The sequence below is a fragment of the Budorcas taxicolor genome, chromosome 22 (genome assembly GCF_023091745.1).
Source record: "Budorcas taxicolor isolate Tak-1 chromosome 22, Takin1.1, whole genome shotgun sequence".
Lineage (NCBI taxonomy): Eukaryota > Metazoa > Chordata > Mammalia > Artiodactyla > Bovidae > Budorcas > Budorcas taxicolor.
Window position 1 is genome coordinate 57,312,103 of NC_068931.1, and position 23,066 is coordinate 57,335,168.

Here is a 23,066-nt window from a genome sequence, read left to right on the forward strand (position 1 = left end):
GGTTAATGATTTAGCAAACTCAAAAAAACTGAGTCTAAAGATGGCCAACCTACGACAAGAGCCATCCAGATATACCTGGCAGAATCCCTAGGAGGTTCCAGGTTGGCAGCAGCAGGTGCCCCTGGACATGGGGATGAAAGAGAGAGATGCTAGACTGAGATAGACTCAGGGAACTAGACTCTTCACCCTCCACCCCTTTCCTTCCACAGGAGATGAGAAGAGTCTGCAATCCAACCAGCACAAGAGGAGGGATCCAAGAATGTTGACATCAAGGACTCACACCCAACAGCTGAGGCGGCTCACCCTACGGGTGGGCTCAAATCTTTCCCAACACACTTTAAAAGCATTTTACCTCCTATTTGGAATTTGCAGTAGAAAAACAAGTATCATTTGACATCTGAGAAAAGTCTCCAGGAAAACAACATTTTTGGCAGCAGGAACTGGTTTTGAGGAAAACAATTTTTCCACGGACCTGGGGTGGGGCGTGGGGGATGGCTTGGGGATGATTCAAAAGCAGCGATGGGGAGCGGCTGTAAATAAAGACGAAGCGTCACTCAGTCCCCTGGCACTCACCTCCTGCTGTGTGGCCCGGCTCCTATCAGGCCACGGACCAGTACCAGTACCAGCCCAGGGGTTGGGGACCCCTGCTCTAAGAGGAGAGACAGAGACCCAAACACACAGAAGAAAACATGGAGGAAACGGGCATGATACAGGAAGAAGAAAACTTGGATAAAAGACCACAAAGATGGAACTTGCTGAGATCAGGGTAAAAAAAAAATTTTTTTTTAAATATTTTACTATGCTAACAGAGATGAAAAACTCAATAGAAGAGAAAAAGTTAATGTTCAGAAAATAGCAAGCAAAAAGAAAAAAAAAAGATAAAAGGATTTAAAAGGAGGTCTACCACCTGAATAACAGCAGTTACGGAAAAAAACCGAGAGAGAACACTTTCTAAAAAACAATTGAAACTTTTTCACAAAGGAAAGCCATGACTTTCTGAATCGAAAAAGCCTGTCGACTTCCCAACAGAATGGGAGAACAGTCCCAAGAAATATCGTATTTCAGAACATGGGGACAAACTTTTAGAACAGACAGGTCTTATGTAGAAGACCAAGGATGAGAATGACTGGGAATTCTACACAGCAACACCGGAAACTAGAATGGTAAAACTGAAAGCCAGGGCTGCAAAATCCTGAGGGAAAAATGCTTTCTGATCCACGATTTTATACAGAGGCTATTCCAGACTCCTGGAGTCTCTGTCTCCTGCATTGGCAGGCAGATTCTTTACCACTAGCGCCACCTGGGAAGCCCATAGCATGCATGCATGCATGGTTTAGGTGTGAAGATGTTAAAAACTTTTTTTTAGATAGACAAATTCTCAGTGAACTGACCTTTCATGCACCCTTTCTCAGGAAATTACTGGAGGATGTGCTCCATCAAAATAAGGAAGAAAAACCAAGAAACAGGGAAACACAGGAAACAGGATGTCCAATGGAGAAGAAAGATGATGGGGGTTCTCTGGGTGGCAGAGAAAGAAGATCCCAGGATGACAAATGTGTTGCAAGATTCCAGGGTGGCTGGTTCAGACTACAGCAGACAAGCTCTAAGAGAAGCTTCTAATGAGCACCTGACCTGTCTTGGGTACCTTTGGGGACTGAATTCATGATGAAAAGTAAGATGACCGTTCATTATATGTTAGTCACTAAAGTCATGTCCAACTCTTTGTGACCCCATGGACTGTATAGCCCTCCAGGCTCCTCCATCCATGGGATTTTCCAGGTAAGAATGCTGGAGTGGGTTGCCATTTCCTTCTCCGGGGTAACTTCCCAACCCAGGGATTGAACCCGGGTCTTGCACACTGCAGGCAGACTCTACCATCTGAGCCACCAGGAAAGCCCGTCTGTTCATTACGGGGGAAAAGTTGGCCAGGAAAGCATTAGTAATATACAACATGGTCAACCAAAGTAAGGATTTCGCTAAGCTGGAAGGACAGAGAGATGAGAAGGGGGCACATGAACGGTGGACAGGGAAAGGAAGCAGCAAAATCTTCATAGAGGAGCAAGAGAGAATGTCTAACACCGAAAAATATAGACCTGTTCTTTCAGTAACATGGAGGTAAATGCCTGAAGAAGCTAAAACTTTTGAACATATCCATTTCTATGAGCCAGAGTACTAAACTGGATTAAATACAAACTCAATGTTGATGCCAGAAACCAGAATCTCTGAACTGCAGAGTATACCAAGATTTTTCACCTAATCATTAGGAAAAATCCAGGAGGTAGAAGGAAACTTTTCAGCATAAGAAACTGAATCATTTAATTGACCGGCAATTACCAACTGCTACCGGAGAGTGAAACAGTAACCCACTCCAGCATTCTGCCCTGGAGAAGCCCATGGGCAGGAGAGCCTGGCAGGCTACAGTCCATGGGGTCGCGAAGAATTGCAGAAGACCGAGTGCTTGGAGCAGAGCATACCAAATACTGTGAATCACAGCACTTGTACCTAGTAACATCTTTTTTCCTTAGAAGGACTGAATGAAATAATATGATCCTAAGTTTAAAATCATTCAAGCTTTGAAGTTTAAACTTCATTCTGTCACTTTTAATGATGCATCTTCAGGAATGATTTTTAAGCTTTCTCAGCCATTATCTCAGGAATAATAAGTGCTATTGCTTATTAGAGGACTATAAATATAAAATTTATATACTGTATAAATAAATAATTTCTATAACTTATCACAGGCTATTGTGGGGATCACGGCACGTGTTGGTACATGGCTGACACAAAGCAGTACTCCATTATTTTGCGAATTTCCCAGTATGACTTGAAAGCTAACAAGTACAGAGGTATAGTGTTTTTGTGGCTATTGGTCAATATTGAAGAGTCTCAGCCTTACCCCAGTGTTCCCATTTCAACCCTGAGGCTGGGAACACTCTCAAAAGAGATGAATGTGAAATAATGAGGACCTACAGTGATGATGAGAGGCTTAAGGTTGGCTTTAGAAGTGGCGGTAGCTACTTGGTGAGTCAACCTAACTCTGCCACAGCCTCACCTGCGCGGGCTTTTAAAAAATAGGCTGGGACTTTCTTGGTAGTCCAGTGGCTAAGACTCCATGCTCCTAAGGCAGGGGGCCTGAGTTCAATTCCTGGTTGGGGAACTACATCCCATATGCCACAGCTAAGACTCAGCACAGCCAAATAAATAAATAAAAATAAATATTAAAAAAAAAAAAAATCCCGGGTCCATCCCTGAAATTCAGATTCTACTGGTCTGGGACGAGGCCTGAGCAGCAGTACGGTTACAGTCCCAAGTGACCTCCATGTGTAGGAAGGTTGCTTCTGAGTCATGTTACTCTACACTCAATGAGAAATTTTGGGGCTGTCCCTGGTGGTCCACTGGCTGACTCCCCGCTCCCAATGCAGGGGGCCCAGGCTCGACCCCTGGTCAGGGAACCAGATCCCACATGCCACAACAGAGTTCGCGTGCCACAACAAAGGTTGACGATTCCACGTGCCACTAACACCTGCCACAGCCACGTAAATAAAACAGGAAACTTTTAGAAAATGCTAGAGGCAGCCAGATGGGAGGAGTCAGGTAGCCATAAACGGCTGCAGGACATGACCAAAACAGAGAGCTGTGAGTACCGGGTTGGCCGAAAAGTTTGTTCAGGTTTTTCCACGAGATGCTGCAGAAAAACCCGAACAAACTTTTTGGCCAACCCAATACTGAAATCATTTGAATTGCTGTTAAGATTAACCTCCCACCTGTCTCCAAGACTTTCAACAGGTCAGCTACACAAGTTCCCAAGGTGCAGGGGTTGCTGGTGTGAGAATCACACAGAAGGAAGAGGTTATGGGCGGGAAAGAGCCACGAGATGAGTTCTGCCAGAGCAGAACTCAGAGCCCGGGGGTCTGAGAGGGGGACGCTTGGCAGGGACGTGCTGGGGGGTGACGCTCGGGTCTCAGTGACAACCGGAGCGAAGGGAACGCAAGCCCAGGTGCCAAAGGTTTGCTGCTTCGACTCCTGGTCTGACGTCACCTTGACTCCCTTATCCCCACCTAGCCCCGCTGTTTCCTGTCAGCATTTAAGATGCTTGACCAATTTATGCAACTAAAATGTATGAGTCTAATCTCCTCACCTAAATTCTGATCAAGTGAATTGCCTAGTTGAATCCAATTAAAGCTCATTCACATTCTAACCAGTATTTCTTATTTAAAGATAGAGGCCAAATATACTACAAACGCCCCCATTTACATCTGTCATTTCACTTAACTGCAAAATAAGATACACTTTAATGTGTCCAGAAAAACAAAATAAGATTATGAAAGTGAGGTAACTAGCACCCACATCTAATTTTAAAAACACCTTCCTTTTCCATAGCATGTATTTAGTAATACCTACTAAATTCAGTAATATCTAATTTCACGTATACAAATCATGGAAAGTATTTTAAAAATACAAAAGGCACGAATTAATGTGAAACAGAGACATTCAGCTTTAAAGAACTAAGTCGGCAAAGAGTTTTTACGTGTGTCCATTTATTGATTGCTGGGAACAGAGCTTATTGAGAATACACTGACATGCATTTGAGGGGAGAAATTAACCAAACCTGAAAGGAAGCCATTCAGTAAGCCTGAGAGTTAATAAGGTAGGAGAGATTAGATATAAAGACACAGTATGTGAGGTGACGCCAACAACCACGGAGGGCTGTCCTTAAGATGCCAGCTGCAAACGCTTTGGGAACTTCTCTGTTCTGAATTACTGTGGAACTACCAGTGGAGAGAGAGATCACCTTGCCTCTTTAGTTTAAACTAATGTGAGAAAGCAAGCTGTTCACTGATGTGCCAAAAAACCTGCTGTCACTTCGAACTGTTTAAGGCAATTCCATTTTTACAAATTCCTCCACACCAATTTGTATGCTTTAGAGTTATAAGCAGCTATGAGATTTAGGAAAGATTAACAATGGATGCAAAAGACTGTAGTCATATCATTCCTTTATCTGCTGATTTATGCTCTGTTCTAATACTAGTAGATTTTTACAGCACATTGTCAATTTTTCCCCAAGGTGTTGAACTCATTAATACGATAAAGTGATATAAATAAAAACAATTCCAGTTACACTTAAAAGAACAGAGAGATTAAATCACTGGAATGTCTCAGATCATAATTTAAAATTATTTAATGATATATGTGGTACATGCGACATAAAGATTGTAACCTAAAGGGGGATAAAGCGCTGAGACATACTCCTAACTGCAGAGCTACATGCCACAGTTTCTTCCAAACTTTTCAATGGGTATTTTTTCCTTAAAATGATAACATCAATGTTACTTGATATTAAAAATGTTTTGAACTGCTTTCTGTGGTAGAAGGAATAAAAAAGAGAAAACAGAAATGGACATACCCCAGTGGAATTAAAAAAAAAAAGCGGGGGGAGGATTTTTTAAGAGGCAGTCTGTTCCTTCCATGGACCGTGTTCTTTCCTTGACGCTCTGGGGGCGGGGGCGACCGGTCACGGCTTGCAGCGCTGCACAAACCGAGGGTACAAGCACACGTCTCGGATGTGGTATCTGTCCAGAATCCAGGTTAAGAATCGTTCCAAGCCCAGGCCATAGCCGCCATGTGGACACGTGCCATATTTTCTCTGTTAGAGAGAGAAACAGAGGAATAAAGGCTTAGTTTACAATTTCATCTAAAATAGTGAAATTTTTCTGCTGTAAAATGAGTTCCGCTTCTTCTGGTTAAGGGATCAACCCTTGGACTTCCCTGGGGATCCAGTGGCTGAGAATCTGCCTGCCAATGCTGGGGACACGGGTTCAATCCCTGGTCTGGGAAGATCCCATGTGCTCAGAAGCAGCTAAGCCCGGGCACCGCAGCTACTGAGGCATGCACACCCTAAACCCCGTGCTCCCCCGCAGTGAGAAGCCTGTGCCCCGCAACAATGGCCAGCGCAACCAAAAATAAACAAGGAATTCAACCCTTAAGCTACACTCCTTCATGGACCACATGGGAAAAAATACTTGGATATGAAAAATAAACCAGGCATTTAACACCCTAGAAAGAAAAGATTTCACACTTCAAATTAAGCTAATGTCTGTGTATCAGAAAAAAAGGAACAACTAGATATTAGTAAGATCTGATGACACATTTTTAAAAACTCAGTAGCAACGAGCGAGGCCAGCAGTTAACAGGTTTTCAAATTAAGTTAACGTATTAGTGGCCAAAGACAAAACCCGCAATATTCACATGCCACATTATTAAAACCACGAGACCGAATACAGCTCCTTCACATGCTAAGGTTCCACCCTGAATTCTTCCCTTTTGACGATTTCAATTTAAACAAAACTATTACATTGAAAAAACGTTAAAGGGTTTATTTAATAAAAGTCTTTACCTGATCCGTGTACCAGTAATAGGGAGTGGGGTCGATCCCTTCTCTTTTGTAACCTGCCAGGATCTCTTCATTATCCCAGATACGCATGGAGCCGCCCACGATCTCACCAACATTGGGCATCAACACGTCGACCTTTCAGAATGAGTAAATAAAACAGTTACGACCAGGCTTTCAGTCACGGCACTGCTCTAGAGTTTGAATGGAAATCACTGAAAGCGTCTGATGATCGTGCCAAACGCAAATATGACTCAAATGTCATAATTCAACAAGGCAGGTTAAACACCATCAGAGGGCAGAAAACACTTCCTGAAATGCTGAAGATTCATAATAGAATATTTGCTATGAGCTGTGTCTTATTGCAACATCCCCGCCCCCCCACCCTTCAAAAGCAAAATCACTGTCTGAATCCTAGACTGACAGATTCGGTGAGGCGGGGGTCCTCGGGACAGCGCTGCATGTAGAAAGACTTGATCTCCACGGGAAAGCGACACAGCAAGATGGGCTCGTTGATGGTGTCCGTCATCAGTCTCTCTGGAGCTTCCGGGATGTCCTGAGGTTAGACAGGGGCTTCATGAACATCCAGACCTCGAAAGGCGCCCTGGCAGAAGCAGCTCTGATTCAGCGGCAGTCTGCCATCTTACTCACCCAACAGAGCCCAGAACACACATCCACCCATAACCCATGACCACGCCGGTGCACGCGACCACCTCTGCAAGCAGAGCTGCCTCTTCCTACATTACACTTGCGCCACGTCGCACGAGGAACGAAAACACACACACACACACACACACACACACACACGTGACAGACTGCTCCATCGTCCCTTTCCAGTGGCCAGTTTTATCTGGGTCTGAAGCAAACGCAGTCCATTGTCCCTTTCCAGTGGCCAGTTTTATCTGGGTCTGAAGCAAACACAGTCCACCCGGACCCATAAGGTGTAAGATAATCGGCAAATGCTTCACAACGTCATTGATCTACACACACACACAGTAAGTTATTAATAACACCAATCTTTAAACTCCCGTTATCTCCGCTCCTTTCCTGTTACAATAAATCTGCATGCCTTCAACAGTCCTAAGACACGACTGTAAGACAAATAACCAGTGTCGAATTTATAATGTAACCACACCTGCAGCAGTTAGCCAAGAGAGGTAAGACAATGATGAATCAAGTTAATCTGCTTTCCACTCACGCATCCTTCAGTAGACCACACATAAATTCAAGTTCAAACTGAAAAAACTCATCCTGGTAAAAACTGATTGGAAAGAATGGGGCAAGACTGATTTAAGGTTAAGAACTGCGGGGGCTCCCCATCGCCGGGCACAGTGGTTTGCAAGCTCTCGCCCTGGAGCCCTGCGCCCTCTACAGTCCAGAGAGGAAACGAGAGGTGAGTGGGAGAGCTCTTCACACACTAGAGTAGAGAGTGCAACGTAACTGCAGGAAAAGGGTCTCACTCCTTGTCCCAGGACCTGGAGACCTCTGCTCTACCCTAGCCCCTTCCTATGTGTGAGATGACGCTGACAGGGAGAGAAAATGCTGACAGGCTCGGAGAACTGCCTGCTGGGCACTGAGCTCACTAAGTCCTCTGACTTTACAAGCGGACGTTGCCTCCAAGGCAGAGATGGGGAATCAGACAGCGGGGTCGCTGGCCTCTGTTACTCAGCAACGAGGACAGAGGTGGGGCTCATGTCCTTTCCACTCAATCCCACCAGCTTGCTGTACTAGGTGGTGACAGTGCTCGGGTTTTCCGCACAGAATCTGGTTTTACACAAGGTCAACCGAATTCATGAAACAATTAATTTATATAAGCCTAGTACCCTGTCCTAATTTCTTTCTAAAAATGAAACAAAAATCACACGTTTCATTTGTAAAACAGATTTGCAACTACTATGTAAGGAGTGGTTAAATGCACAAGGAAGCGGGTTTGGAATAGTGTTAATAACCTATTCCCACAAACAGCGCTGGGAGGGTGCTCCCAGGCAAGACAGACATGCTCACTGTATCTGGGGCGCTGGGCCACCTTCCCCATCAAAGCCTTCTCTCCTGGTTTTACACTTTAACCAGTGGCTATTTTCTTCTTTGGACCTCCTCCATAAGAAGGAGTTTTAGCTCACTGTTTTGGAGGAAGGAAGTATTCTTGCCTGGGCGATCCCATGGACAGAGGAGCCTGGTGGGCTACAGTCCATGGGGAAGCACAGAGCCAGACACGACTGAGTGACTAACACTTTCTCTTTTTATCCTTTTTGAAAGAGTCAGTTACTTTCTCCAGAAAACCCAAACGAGCATACACACATGCCAACACTCTGCACGTGACTTCAAAGTGCACAACGCTCTGAAGTGTCCTGCCAGACGAGAGAATTACAGCTAGAACTAGTAAGAACAAGGACTTGCGGAAGAGGAATGAGACAAAGGATGGGCTGTGAAGGCTACAGACTGGCCAATAAGCACTGACGACCACAGAAAAGGCACTGCCCCAAGGACCACTCTATGCCCACTGAGCCGTGGGTCCTCAGACAAGCCCCAGAAGGCGGGTCTGTGGTTGTCATGTATTTAACAACAAGCAGATGCCTCCGACATTGCTGGTGACCGGAATAGCAATCCACTTAAGTATAAAGCTCCCTTTGACACAGTGACTACAGAGGAATCCATACCTCTCCAAATTCATAGAAAGTTCCATCTTCTTTCTTTACGTTGTGTTCTTTCAGCCACACAATAGCATCTGAATAGTTCATCCGTTTGAAAGGCCGCTTAGGGGGCTTAAAATTCTACAGTAGAAAGGAAAAACACAGTGTATATAAGGAAACCATTCACACGAACACTTCAAGAGATGCTATTTACCGTTACTAACAGATATTACTTCATGAACGTCAGGACTTGTTCATTGATGCTGGCAGCAGGGGAGCAGAAGCATAAAGGGAAGGGTGTATGAAGATGTGTTCATGTTTGTATTTTGAGCATAACCACTGATGTGTGTGCATTTCTTGGTACTACAGCAACACACTATTTAGTCATTAATTCAGTGGAAACATACCTCCTTGCTAATACTTTTAATAGTTTGGATCAGATAATGAATCCTCTTAGAAGCGTTATACTTCGTGTACTCTGTTGATTTAGGTCTCATTTTTAATTGAACATTAAGGGAATTTTAATCCTAACTCTGCCGAATCTTTATCTAGAGGCCCATTGCCATTTTTGCCGTTTCTGAAATTCTCGTCGCCAAGAAAGGCTGGATTACATTCTTTTTCCTTCCAGATCGAGCTGGTGTAGTGCATTCTTGTTTATCAAAATACTCATAGCTTTGGGACTTTGAAATGGTAAGTATTCATGATGTGTGAAACAGTATGACACGTAACAGTATGATCTTAATTATATAAAAATGGATGCTTAGTTGTGAAAACACACACGTAAGAGCTAGAAGGGCTTGTCAAACGTAAATTGCTTGTGACGATGAATGACTTTGTTTTCTGCATCCTGAGTTTTTTTGGTTTCCTATTATGCCATGTTAACTTTTAAGAAATAAAAGCTATTTTTAAACATTAAAAAAAATTCTTTCAGACTTAAAAGAAACTCGGGGAATTCTCTGGCAGTACAGTGGTTAGGACTCCGCATTTCCACTGCCAAGCATCCAGCTGGAACTAAGATCCCACAAGCCACACAGTGCAGTCAAAAACCCCCCCAAAACTGGACATCCCTAAAAATGGAAAACACATACCAACTTTCTATGTAAGTTAAAACACTATGAAATTGTTGGCGATGACTAGTATCCAATTTTAGTCTTTAAAATATCAGTCTTGAAATGGGTGAAGGGAATCAAAAAGTACAAACTTCCAGGTATAAAAGAGGTTAAGTCCCAATAGGATGTAATGTATGACATGGTGACTATAATCAATAACACTGTATTATAAATTTGAAAATTGATAGGAAAGGCTCTTGAAAGGTTGCATCACAAGAAAAAAGCTGTAACTAGGTGTGGCGTGCAGGTCATCTTCTATTTTTTAAAATCTTATTCATTTGTGGCTGCGCTGGGTCTACGTTGCGGTGTGCAGGCTTCTCACTGTGGTGGCCTCTCTCGTTGGGGGGCACAGGCCTAGCACACATGGGCTTCAGTAGCTGTGGTGCGCAGGCCCAGTAGCCCTGAGGCATATGGAACCCTCCCAGGCCGGGGATCGAACCTGTATCCCCGGCACTGGCAGGTGGGCCCTCAACCACTGGACCACCAGGAAGCCCCATTTTCTAATACATACATATATATATCATGGCACTATGGTGTGACCTAGAAGTAATATGTTATATATCAATTATAATTCAAAAAACCAGTCATTTATTTCAAAGCTCACCAAGCTACTAAATCTATAAAAATCAAGAATGTGGACCTTGCTGAAACAGAGCCCTCATTTCATGTCTCCAAACAACAGCAGACCTACCGGGTTGAGGTCGCGCACTATGCTTCCTGCGGGTGATTTTAGGACTCTATCAACCACATCACACACCAAGTCCTCCAGGCGGTTCAGGAGTTCCTCGAAGGTCAGGAAAGGACACTCGGCTTCCACATGAGTGTATCTGAAGAACACGACACTAGCTCAGAGCTGCCCTTCTTTCCACTAAGTTTCTCTCAGGCAAGGATCTTAACGCTGGGAAACTGTCCAGAAAAATAAAACTCTCACTGTGCTAACCAACTCCCAACTCTGCAAACTAGTTTTAGCCCACCCAACTTCCTTTTCCCCTTCTTAGTGATTTCTTGTTTATTCCACAACACATAAAGGATCGAGAGAGAGCAAAGCAACAGATCTTTGTGAGCTAAGAGGTAGAACTTCTGGGACAGTTTCCATTAACTCATTCAAGTACCCTTTATAAAACCTCTTAATACTTTACCTCCACTAAGATTGCTTCTCTGAACAGGTTTTCTCAGAAAACAAAATTTTAAACGAAAGCAAAAAGACAACCACATACTCAGCCAGGTGCCTTCGTGTTCTGGACTGTTCTGCCCTGTATGACTGTGCGATGCAAAAGACGTCCCCCAGAGCTGGAATGCAGGTCTCCAGGTAGAGCTGAGAGGACTGTGTCAGATACGCCTCTTCCCCGAAATAGTTGAGCTTGAAGAGTGTGGCACCGCCTTCCACCTGTGTCTGCACTAATGTTGGAGGAGTGATCTATGCCAACAGGAAAGGGGTAAACAGAGGCCTTTTGTGAGCACCGGGGCTCAAGGTCAAACACGCGAAAGGGCGTCGTCTGCAGGGGACGACCCGCGCACACTTACTTCGTGGTACCCCCTGTCGAAGAAGTGGTCTCTGAAGCACCTGGTGACCACGGAGCGCGCCTTCAGGATTTTGGACATGTTCTCGCCCCGGATCATCATGTGCCTGTTGTTGAGCTGGACGTCCACGTCGGACTCCTCATTGATCAAGTTGTCAGCGCCTCCCGCGGGGGCCAGCCCAATCAGCTCCCAGAAGTCGCAGCTCAGCTCGTGGCCCCCCGGAGCCTACAGTTTTAAACGGGGGCGGGGAGGAAGAGAGGGAGGAGACAAAGTGTACAGGGTGAGGGAATCTCACTCGTGGCAACATCTTCAGTAAGCTCGTATTTCTAAGAACCTATCTTTACCAGCCTACCCTTCTAAACCCAAAGACCCAATAATTAAATTTCATATTGACAGATTTAATATTTCTTTCAGAATAAATCACTTACACACACACACTTTTTTTACAAAACAGAAAAGCACAAACTAGAAAATAAACTATAATCCCATGACCTGGAGTAACCACTAACTACTGTCAACATTTTAGTGTATCTTTCCAGCCTTTGCCCAATAATTCAAAAGTAACATAACATCCACATTGAAAAATTCCTTAAATACCAAGGTTTTCCTAAGAGATGCTTCTCTCTGGAACATATAGATAGTAAAAATTCCAATCCTCCCTAATACTCCCATCGAAAGCCTTGTATGTAGAAGCCACACAGTATGGAATATATAGCCATCTTGGTGCCCAACACTGGCAGCAAGAAACACCAAGACAGCCACTCCGCTGTGCAATCGCATTACTTACAAGGAAAATCCAGTGAACCTGAGCCAGATACTCACTCCTAACAGGTTCTTTACATGGACTCTGGGAGTCTCTTTTATCAGTGTTTCTAGTCTCGCGGGAGGACCCCATGGGCTCCCTCTGCTGCTTAATATGTCATCTTTGTTTTCTTTCCCAAGGACAAATCCAACCACAGTTGTTACTTGAACAATAATTACCAACAAGTAGCTCTTAACTCGGAGAAGGTAATGGCACCCCACTCCAGTACTCTTGCCTGGAAAATCCCATGGACAGAGGAACCTGGTAGGCTGCAGTCCATGGGGTGGCTAAGAGTCAGACACGACTGAGCGACTTCACTTTCGCTTCTCACTTTCATGCATTGGAGAAGGAAATGGCAACCCACTCCAGTGTTCTTGCCTAGAGAATCCCAGGGACGGGGGAGCCTGGTGGGCTACCATCTATGGGGTCACACAGAGTCGGACACGACTGAAGCGACTTAGCAGCAGCAGCAGCTCTTAGCTGGTACTAGGTGACGTGTGTTGGCTGGGGAACAAACAACTCTCTGACTGTCAGAGTTGTATTTGTTTGTTTTTTTAAGAGTCTTTCAAATTCTATTTTAAAAGTTTCAAATTTAGATTACTGTTCTTTCCTGAAACACTTCCCGTAGATGAAATTTTATTTTCACCTAGCTGAAAAATTATTCACACATAAACAGCAAGTTATTCTCGCCCTTGAAGATTATTCAGTAATTCTTTAGGCTGAAAATCACTGAGATTGTCACATCATACAAGCTGTATAGCACACATATTTCACTGGAAAAGGAAAAGGCACTCTAAAGTTAGCAAGTGCATCACATCTTTATATTTATAATGCTAAATTCCAAAAAAAACAAGACATTGGAAAGCAACAAGATTAGCACTTTTCTCCCAGAAACCCCACACACTCACCTGCTTGCCCTTCGGGGTGAGATTCAGCACTCCATACACTGCGACACTGCTCTCAGTGGACAAGACAGCGCCACTGTAACACTGACACTACGAAAAGATCAAGCTCAAATTCAGCTGCTCACATTCACAGTAAAATATTCTGCCATACAGAAGGCAAAGGGGTTATTTATAAACAGGTTATCTAGTCCAAAACTAGTAAAATAGGACGGCTATTCAACCAAACGTTTATCTATATACAGACACACACATACGCGTGCACACATCCTACGTGTACGTGTATACATGTGCACACATCCTACGTGTACGTGTATACGTGTGTGCACACATACACTAGTCCACGTCTCTTTAAAAAAGTGAAGAACTTTATAAGGGAGGGATCAGGCCATCAGCACCTGAATCCACTAATTATAAGGACGACTAGAATTGTGTGATTTGCGATGTGATGTAACTGAAAGAAGACAGCTGTGTCCATGAAGTAGTTATATCAAGACCTGAATGTGATCAGACCTAACCTCCAGCTCGTAAGAGACACAAAGGATAGAGGAACATTTACACCTTATGATGCAATCGCCCAAATCCAGAATGTGACAAGTCCTACAGGACAAATGACCCAATTTTTTTCAATAACTGGATGGGGGAATGCAGTGGAGAAAAGAGAATGAAAGGGGAGAACTGCTATAGATTGAGAGAGATTTCAGAGACATCAACTAAAGGCAACATGTAGCTCTTCTTCTGATCCTCATTCAAAGTAACCAACTGTAAAAAGACATTATGACTCTAACTGGATATTTTTTGGGGGGAGGGGGTGTGATAATGGTAGTGTGATTATATTAAAAATATTTCTTCCTGGGGAAGCATATGCAAGTATGTTTCCATGAAATATGATGTCTGGGAGATAAAAGGGTGGGGGGGGGAGAGTAAACCAGAATTGGTAATATATTAGTGAAAAGATTTAAATTAAAGATTTAATGTGTATCCCTCCCAAATCCCTATGTTGAAACCCTTTCCTGACAGGTGATGCTGTTAGGAGGTGGGGCCTTTGCGAGGTAGTTAGGATTACATCAGGGCATGAGGGTGGGGCCCTCATGAGTGGGATTAATGCTTTCCCTTCTCTGCAAGTTGAGGATGTGGATAAAACAGGAAGTGGGCAGTCTGCAACCCGGAAGAGGGCCCTCACCAGAACCTGACCACGCCAGCACCTTGATCTGGACTTCCAACCAGGAGAACCGTGAGAAATAACCTTCTGTTGTCACCACGCCCCCCAGTTTACGGCACTCAGTCGCAGCAGCCCAACTGAGACATTACTGGGCTGACAGAGAAGCCTGGGAGGTTTCCTCCCGCTATTCCATTTTTGAGATGTTTGAAATTCCCCACAATAACAGTTCCAGATGCCCAAATTCCCTAAACTAATAATAAAGGAACCTATTGAAAAAATCAAATATTCAGCCACGGTAAATATGAGAAAATGTTTACCAAATCATCTGACAAGACACACTGCAGAAAACCCGTACCGTCCCGCAACACCAGAAACATTAAATTCTTTCCTAAAAATGAGAAAGAGGACGTTTAGCCAGATTGTTCTTGAGGCACCTGAAAGCACTTTCTCATAATTTAATCATATATGAAGGAACTGCCAAGTTTAAATGTGGAAAATTCAAACCTCTTATGGGGCCCTGTTCCTTTGAAGTAGTGTCACTACTCAGAATCTGGAAAGTATTTCACATTCTTTTCTGTATTTTCAAACCCTACGCAAGCCTCCTGACCCACAGCATCACGGGAAAGCAAGGCCGTAAACATGTGAGGTGAGGGACTGCGTCTCCTTCACCCCCGAGTCCCCTGCAGCGCCCGGCACAGTGCGTCCCTGGAGGGTGATACACACTGCCACACAGAATCGCTCGTGGCTTTTTATGCCCCGTTTCTTCTTTTATGAAGGATCTGATAACCACTTACAATAAACGACATGCAAAAACATAATAATAATAAAAAGAGAAAGCAAAACATCAGGACCAAGTACAAATATGCTAATCCTAAGCTCAGCAGCCGACACCAGTGAAGTTTGGCTCTGCACTTTCGGTAGCGCACCCCCTGCTTTCCATTACATAATTCAGTGCAGTTCAGCAAACATTTCCTGGATACCTCCTGATCACTGTATCCAGGATGAAAGGATACAACTGATTGTATCCAATACAGTTAAGCAACATTTAAATTTTTAAACTTTCAATAGCTGTACTGAAAGAATGACCTTAGGATATAAATCATTGTTTCCTTTAAAGAGCTAGCATTCCCAAACAAAAATACCCTCAAGTAAATGCTTTTTCTTATGTTCTTCATTTAAGACTAGGGATATTGAAAAAAAAATTTTTTATAGTACATGCCATTTTATTTCTTGATTTGTCTAAATATTTATATTGAAAAGAATGAATCTTAAACTTTTTTGTGTGCCTTTTTAAAAAATATAAATTTATTTATTTTAATTGGAAGCTAATTACTTGACAATATTGTACTAGCGATATTGAAAATTAAAGAGAGAGAAAAGTACAACTCTGCCAGTTACCTTGTCTACGCAGCCTGTGGACCCAGCCAAACACCTTTACCCTTTGGCCTCTATATCCTTCTAGTTCCCGAATCTTCACCTGTCAAGTTAAAGTAAATAACGTTTGACCCAGCATGTCATTCATCACATACCAACTTTGTCACGAATATCGGATGGGTGGCAGTAAGGTGTTAAAAAACCACAACTGAAGTAAAACTGCAGATAGCCACTCTACTGCAGGTCAGAGCCAGAAAATCTCACCATACCAGAGGGGTTAAAAACAAAAATCCAAGTCTTCTTTCTCTTAGAGCAAAACTGGCTGTGAGAAACACCCAGAACTTCAGATATTGCTATATAAAGTCAACAGATCAATAAAATTCATGGCAGCAACAACCCTAGTCCATGCAGAGCCCCTTCCCTGACCTCCCAGACCCTCCTGCCACCCTGGGAGGTGGAAGCTACCAAGGCTGGCTTTTCATCCGGGGACGGAGGGGAGAGGGGAGGGGAGGAAGGGTCTGGCGGGTGTGGCCAAGCACACAGCTCCCTCACTAAGGAAGCAAGAAAAACACGACAATTCAGCAGCAATAATAACTATTCTCTTCTAGAAAGAACATAGATATAATCCAATTTTTTAAAAAAAATCACAAAAACCTTTTTCTCTTAAGAGGTCATGAGAATCATGGATTTCAACCTCTTCCTTTTACGGTGAGGGAACTGCCCCCAGGGAGGGTAAAATCACGTGACTGAGATCCACAGCCCACCAGGCCCAGATGCCAGGGCTGCCAGCTTTCAGTGGGGACAGAATGTGTTCAACACGGCGATTACTCAAAAAAGTGAGCCCCGCAAGGACCAGACTCACAACTCTCCAGCGTTACCCGCTCTCTCTCCCTTCTGAAAGAAAAGACGAGGAGTGCAAAGACCAGAGGAGGCAGCACGCTCCTCAGACACAGAAAGTGACAGCGTGACCCGTGGGCCCACCATGTGAAACAACCTGCATCACACTCACACATTTCGGCTCTGGAAGACTTGGGTCATTTTTAATGGTAATCTTCTTTGCTTCTTCCAGGTTCTTCTCTCTTCGCAAATTGTCTTCGGCCTAGTTTTAGTAAATGGGCAATCTGTTAACATGGCATCTGGTGTCCTAAACTGGAAAACGTTCACAGAGCACTCACTGCTCACCTCTTTCTTCTCCCGGGACTCACTCTTCATCTGCTCTCTGTGCCACAGCTTCCTAATGTTCTTCATCTGGGACTTAGAAATAACATCCCACCTCTGGAGAGGTAAACAGACGGGTAGTGTTTTCCAGACCTCTGTATTCTAACGAAAACTTCTTCACAAAATCAAATTCTATAAAGTTTTGGGTTTACCTTACCTCATTTTCTTTTTGTGAATCTACGTAAATGGTAGGAAAGGGTTCTTTTCCAACTGTCATCAAAGCCTTGGGGAAGGGAGAAAAAGGACATTCTTTAACATCATGCAGTGTTTAAAATTAAGATAAGACCTGACTCAAGAGGTAACTTCCATCACCTAGAACATTATCAAGAGCCCAGAAGAAAACATGAAGACCCCACCAGCCAAAGGTCAATGCTGATAGAAGGCACGGCTGAACGTACTAAGACTGTCCTTAAAGTAGACATCCTTTCCTGAATGATTCTAGCAAAGTCATTTTACACAGTATATAGTTCCCCATACTAGTGAACAAAAAGCAACAGATTTTAAGAGGCCACAGGGACCTGCAGGAAGTATGCTGACAACTGAAGGGACAGCTGACAGCAGAGGCCAGCTGCAGAGCAGCTCCAGATGCTTAATCCTCATGAAGGATCCAGGCGAGTCATCTCAGAAACAACAAGATGGTCGGGGACGCAGAAGGCTAGGTTTTATTTAACTGGAAAAATCCCTATGTGTAGAATACGTACCCCTTTTCAACCTTTCCAGATATACTGGAACATATCTGATATCACTGTATCATTTGATATCTTATAGTTTATATTCTTTTCTTAAAAAACTGGTGGTTGGAAGTATGTAAAAAATAAGTATTTTATTAATTGCTTCAAACATTCCTTCAAATCTGCTCCTAAACTATCATCAATCAAGAAACATAATGAGTTGTTGTCTCTAGTGTAACACCTGAAGCTTATGAAAACCAACCTTTTCTAAAGATCTAGTTTCCAAACCTGAAAAATACTTTTCTTCTTGATTGAATGCCAGTCTCAACTCAATTACTGCTAGCGAGGAGGAGGGAACCTGGATCTTTTGGAAACATCCAACAGAGTTCAGCTTCTCCTTTTAACAATCAGACTTTGTAAGATGTTTGTAAATCACTAAGGATTGATTTACTACCTGACAGTCTGTACTGACTCGGTTCAAGGTCACACCTGGATTCAAGTGATAAATTCACCAAGAGAACTCTGAGGAGTCAGTGTGGAAGAAATGTTTGGAATAAACTCAGTATGAATATGGGAAGATAATTTTTATTTCTATAAGAATTAAAAAACTGATCATTTGACTCAATGGAGAGAAAAATTCCAAGATGCAATGCTGCTGGTAAGGAAGAAAAGAAGACACCTATTAAAAATGTTCAAGGGGAATTCCGTGATAATCCAGTGGTTAGGGACTTGGTGCTTTCACTGCCAAGGGCCTGAGAACTAAAGATCCCACAAGCCTCAAGGCGTATGTCCCCACACCCCTCCGAAAAAGGAAGTTCAAATAACTTTAGGCATACAGCATCTAATACCCTTAAAGCTACATACCTGTATACACCCCTTACTTGCCTTTTTCGGAAAGTTCTCTTCAAATCTAATACTTGAGATAAACTCCTGACAAGTCATATAATAACTGGCAGAAATCATTAATAAATACAAAGTAGTTTCCTAATGAAGAAGAGGCACTACCTTAAGGCCTGTTTTAAAGGGTTTCTCCTTGGTTCCATCACCAGTAGCATCATTTCCCTCTCGGTCGGAGACATACAGTTCTGCTGTTTTACAAAAAGGGAGTAAGTTACTCGTTTGGTCAATAATTATCAGTCACCTCATACTGCAGCTACTTTATCCATTCTTTATCTTTGTAAACAGAACATGTATCTGATCAGTGAAAATTATCAAATTCCAGGGACTTCCCTGCTGGTCCCATGGTTAGGACTGCACGCTGCCAGTGCAGGGGGTGCGGGTTCCATTCCGGGATCCCTGAGATCCCACACGCCATGCGGGAAGCCAAAAGATACTTAGATTTTCTTTAATTAAAAAAATGTATCAAAGTCCAAAAGAAATTGTATCAGTTTATTTTCCCACTCCCCTCTCCAAGGACATCCATTCCGTAAGAAGAGACTGGTCAAATCTGGCTTTTCAAAATGAACTTTGATCATTTTCCTTTGTCATACTGCTTCCATTAATATCTACTCGAATCCCAACAACAGAGCAAGGGCTTTGTAATTGGCCAGACTGTCCAATTGGGATGTTGCACTTTAACAGCCAGGGACCCTGGAGAGTTCACTTAACCCTTCTGGGCTTGTTTCTGAGCCGGTAAAATGAGGGAAACGATACCCATATCTTGAAGTACTGAGGATGAAATATATAAATCGGATATCCTGGTGCCAGACCACAGAAAATCAAAATAAACATCAGTTTCCTCTGGCCTTTAAAGGAAACCAAAAGCTCCGAAAGTAAACGAATTGCACAAAGGCCTCGCAACTGTGAGCGGGCAGAGACATCACTTCGGATCCCACATCCTCTCCTTCGCCTAGTGCACCAGATGGCCTCCCAGGCCCTCCCCACATAAACGAGGGTGAGCGAGAGAGGCATTCTCGAGTCGTCTCCTGAGGGTCACTCCGAAGACGCACGCACTCGGGGGCGGCCCTGAGATCTGCCCGGGCCTCTCTGGGCGGAATCGCGGGCTTTCCTTCAGCGGGGCCGCGCGGGGAGCCTGCGGCGCCCCGGAGAAGCCCGGCCCGGCCCGGCCCGCCCTCCCCGCCTGCCTCCATCCGCGCGCGCAGCGCGGACAGCTATACTCGGCCGGAACGCGGGGGCGGCCCGCGGCAGGGGCGCCACTCACACACCCCCGGACCCCCGGCCTCACTCACCGAGCACCATCCCTGCGGCCGCCCTGACCACCTCCAAGGACATCGCCGCCAACACGCAGCCACCTGGTCTCCCCGCCGAGTGCGCCGGCAGCTCCTCAACTCGGAGGTTGCATCATCGAACGTCGCGCAGAAGCCGTCGCCGTAAGTCACCCTGGCGTCGCGGCTCCATTGGTTACGGGAGGTTACGGAGCTAGGGCGCACGGCGCTGCAGCCGCCATGTTCGGTTCAGGCAGAGGCAACTTCCGGTTCCGGCGCCGCCTCCAGGCTACCCACTCCCTTCCGGCTGCGCTGGGGACTCGAGGGGCCACGGTCTCGCCCGGGGTCTCCTTGGCCCCGAGACACCTCGGGCAGCGCTGTAGTCCCAGTTCCTCCGGCCTCCATCTCCCCAACTTCCCTGATGAGTCTCCTAGTTCCGCCCCACCCCTACCCCTGCTGTGGGCGCGGTCAGGCCCTCCTGGAAACCAGACCCAGGGGTTCATCCCAGATCCTCAGATCCTGGAGTGGAATTTATGTCATCAAATTAATGACGACCCATGTCGTCATCAGCCGCGAGCTGGGGCGGAGGTAGGGGTGAGGGGCAGAGCTAGAGGTAGTCCTGTCTCCCTTTCATCGCCTGCCTTGAACATGAAGACCCTTTACCTTTCTAGCTTCAGTGAATTTAGGAATGTAATTCAGTGTCACTTGGATTATAGTGTGTATTTAATTATCTTAAGTTGGAGGATAATTGCTTTACAACGTGTTGGTTTCTGCCCTACATGAAGAAGAACTGGACCTTCAGATCTGGAATTCTGGTTCTGCCTGTTGCTATGTGACTAGAGCTGAATGTGCTAACCTAAACTTCAATCTCCCTGTTTATGAAGGATGAGTGAGTTCAGGGCCCAGCAGTCACAGGTAGTAAATAAAGGGTGGCTAGGGTCATCATTCTCAACTTACTGGTATACCAGAGTTTGTCTCTGAGTCAAAGGAAAACATACTTTGGTTATGAAAATAAATCCATAGGTAGGCTCAGAGTCTATCAAAATTATAAACCAGATGACTTTAAGAATATTTCACCCAGTTTCATGGACTTTCCCCTTTCTCTCTTTGTTGAATGCTTTTGCCCATGCATTAGTTGCCTACAGCTGAAAGATAAATGTATTATCTCAGGTAGCTTCTGAGGCTGAAGCACTGGGGAGTGGATGGGGGGGTGGGTGGTATTCAGACCCAGGGTCTCTTCTAAACCAGGGGCTTCAGTCACCTGGTGGCTTGGGTAGGTGAGGATCTGGCTCTTGGTAGGTGGCTCTGGTTTCATGTCAGGTGGGCTCCTCAATGACAGGACAGCTGACTTTCCCCAGAAGTAAGTGGAGGGAGGGATAGAGGCAGCGAGACGGTATTGGTTGCCTATATTCTATATTGTAGAATAAATTACCCCCAAACTGCAAGCGACAGTCATTTTCTCTCACTGCCTGTGGACTGGGAATCTGGGCAAGGCTTAGCTGGGGCCTCAGACGCTGGGTCTCTAAAAAGGCTGCCATCGAGGTGTCATCTGGAGCTCATTTAAGATTGTTTTTAGCAGTTTGTGATGAAAATTGTTGCGAGATAACACAAAAATACAGAACACTTCACAGATGTGTGTGCCATCTTCGTACAGGGGCCACGCTAATCTCTGCTGTGATTCCAGTTTTAGGAGACGCACTGCCGAAGTGAGCGGAGTCTGAGATTCTGAAGTCTCACCTGGGTGATGCTCTTCCCACACGCCCCTGTTGCTGTCAGGAGGACTCAGTTCCTCAGGCTGTTGGACTCAGGGCCTCAGTTCTTCACAGGCTCTTGGCCAGAGGTCTCCCTCAGCTCCTTGCCACGAAGGCTTTTCCGGTGGGCAGTGTTCTTCAGCATAGCAAGCGAGCAAGAAGGCAAGAGAGTGTGCAGGCCAGATGGAAGCCACGGTCCTTGGTTTCCCATCCCTTTTGCATATCCTGTTCCTTAGATTTGAATCACTTGGTCCAGCCTACACTCCAGGAAAGGAGTTGTACACCAGGGCATGAATCCCAGGAGGTGGCAGGGATCCCAGGACCATCTTAGGAAGCTACATGCCACAGCAACTAAAACCCAGACTGTAGTGCCTTTTCATAACCCAACCAACGAATCACATTTCATCATTTCTGCTGTATTTTAACTGGTCGCACAGACCAGCCCTACTACAATATGGGAGAAGACTACACAGGGGGTGAATTCCAGGGGGCAGAGGTAAGTGGGGGCCATCTTAGAGGCTGCCATCACAGCCCAACCAGTGAATTTGTCCTCTTCACCCTGCACGGAGACCCCAGAGGCTGGCTCATGTAGACACATCAATGGGCTCTCTTGTCTTTTGGGCGGATGTAGCCAGTGGGGAGCACTGGCAGGGATGGGGTGAGCTCGGGTACTTCCTGCTCCAGCTCCCTCATGGCAGGCTGGCTGCACCTTCACCTGAAGGCCACAGACTGTCATCTGAACTGTCCTTCATGAATTGAGTGTCATCTGATCCATAAAATTGGTGCACACAGAGATATCCCACCGTAAAGAGGAAAGAAAGTGTGTCTGGAAGACTGGGCCTGAAGATTCCCAGAGCACCTGCTTTGATGGCACTGTTGCCTCTTCCCCAAGCCACACCCACAGACTCGGGATTTCCGCACATCCAGTCTCTGACACGTGCCTAATAGGCTGGCACAAGCCAGTATTACAGCCTTGTTCAGGTGTGGCTCTGAAAAGACAGAGGTGGGATGTCCCTGGCCGTCCAGTGGTTAAGACTCTGTGCTTCCAACGCACGGGGCACAGATTTGATCCCTGGTCAGGGACATGCCACATGCTGTGCAGTGCAGCCAATAAATAGATAAAATCAAAAATAAAGATATAGTTTTTAAAAAGTTTCAAATGGGAGTTGTCTCAGATGCTAGAACTCTCAGTGGATGACTGGCTTACTACTTAGGTGCATAGAGGTAGCATGAGGGACTGATGGACACTGGCTAAAGGGTTGACCAGTTAATCGGGCTTAGAAGGAACAAGATTAGAGGTTAGGTATGGTGGTCCGGTGGGGAGGTATGTGGATGAATTTTTCTGAATGGGTTCGTAATGTGAAGATATCTTG

General features: G+C 44.9%; 1 protein-coding gene and 1 non-coding gene across 3 annotated transcripts; both read right to left on the reverse strand.

The window, feature by feature from the left end:
• Positions 1 to 4,524: 4,524 nt before the first annotated feature.
• Positions 4,525 to 20,078, reverse strand: NARS1 (asparaginyl-tRNA synthetase 1). Of its 2 annotated transcripts, none has more exons than XM_052660320.1 (15): positions 19,967 to 20,078; positions 18,783 to 18,865; positions 17,264 to 17,329; positions 17,071 to 17,163; positions 16,898 to 16,987; positions 15,913 to 15,991; positions 14,832 to 14,902; positions 13,359 to 13,445; positions 11,652 to 11,873; positions 11,345 to 11,544; positions 10,819 to 10,954; positions 9,046 to 9,159; positions 6,813 to 6,944; positions 6,395 to 6,526; positions 4,525 to 5,644 (listed from the first exon to the last, which is right to left on the reverse strand). In XM_052660320.1, the coding sequence occupies exons 1-15, from the start codon at positions 20,007 to 20,009 to the stop codon at positions 5,513 to 5,515; spliced, it is 1,680 nt and encodes a 559-aa protein (XP_052516280.1). In that variant the 5' UTR covers positions 20,010 to 20,078; the 3' UTR covers positions 4,525 to 5,512. The 2 variants fall into 2 exon arrangements, with proteins under 2 accessions (XP_052516280.1, XP_052516281.1); XM_052660321.1 differs by having other exon boundaries at positions 18,783 to 18,862; positions 19,967 to 20,042.
• A 1,473-nt stretch (positions 20,079 to 21,551) lies between these two features.
• On the reverse strand, positions 21,552 to 21,654 carry LOC128067598 (U6 spliceosomal RNA). The gene has a single exon (XR_008201410.1). It is a non-coding gene; the product is annotated as a U6 spliceosomal RNA (small nuclear RNA).
• Positions 21,655 to 23,066: the final 1,412 nt, after the last annotated feature.